Source organism: Monoraphidium neglectum (assembly GCF_000611645.1).
Source record: "Monoraphidium neglectum strain SAG 48.87 unplaced genomic scaffold scaffold05985, whole genome shotgun sequence".
NCBI classification, from domain to species: domain Eukaryota; kingdom Viridiplantae; phylum Chlorophyta; class Chlorophyceae; order Sphaeropleales; family Selenastraceae; genus Monoraphidium; species Monoraphidium neglectum.
The window spans coordinates 2,436-3,133 of record NW_014007648.1 but is presented as its reverse complement, the minus strand read 5'-3'; the positions used below and the strand labels follow the sequence as shown (position 1 = coordinate 3,133).

Here is a 698-nt window from a genome sequence, read left to right as displayed (position 1 = left end):
CCCACGTGCATGCCCTTACCCTCATAAACATGCGTGCACTCACTCACACAGTGACACTCCCAAGCATCCGGACCTCCCACCAGCCACACACACACACACACACACATACACAGGAACAACCACACACGCACACACACACACACACAGCCACAGCCACCCCCACCTTGAAGAAGGGCCAGTTGTCGTACATGTCCTGCAGCGTGTCCAGCTTCCCCTCATCGATCGCCGCTGACAGCGCGTCCCCGATGCCCAGCCACACCTGCTCCGCCACAAAATGGTCGGCCGCGCGCGCGCGCGGGGGCGCAGTAAGAGCAGAGGGTTCGGGAGGAAGTGGTGGCCAGCGGGCGGACGTAAGGTGACGCGGGTGCACAGAGATGCGGGTAGACAGGCAGAACGCACGCCGCCGCAGCCGCCCAATCACAAGCCCGGAGCTCGAGGATCAGCAGGGGCGGAGGAGAAAGCAAAGCAACCATCCGGGAAAAAACCGCCCCCAAAAAACCGCCCACCGGCAGGTTGAGGCGCGTCTGCGTCCAGGCGAAGACCCATGGGATGGCGCGCAGCCCCTCCACCCCCTTGGTGACCTTGCGGCTCGCGGGGCGGCTGCCGATGTTCAGGCGGCCCAGCTCCTGCGATGACGTCACGGTGACGTCACCATTGCGGTTTGGGGCCAAGGGGAGCGGGAGCGTCGGGGCGTGGGC

At 65.0% G+C, this 698-nt stretch overlaps 1 protein-coding gene across 1 annotated transcript in view; it reads right to left on the bottom strand.

Annotated features, from left to right (window-relative positions):
* Positions 1–43: 43 nt before the first annotated feature.
* Positions 44–698, bottom strand: part of MNEG_16102 (phosphoenolpyruvate carboxylase) — a gene marked incomplete at both ends in the record, with an annotated part of 3,076 nt that continues 2,421 nt past the window's right edge. Inside the window, 3 exons of the mRNA XM_014035427.1 lie at positions 44–73; positions 164–259; positions 507–626. Of these exons, the coding sequence (XP_013890881.1) occupies positions 44–73; positions 164–259; positions 507–626 (246 nt within the window). The remainder of the gene's footprint in view (positions 74–163; positions 260–506; positions 627–698) is intronic.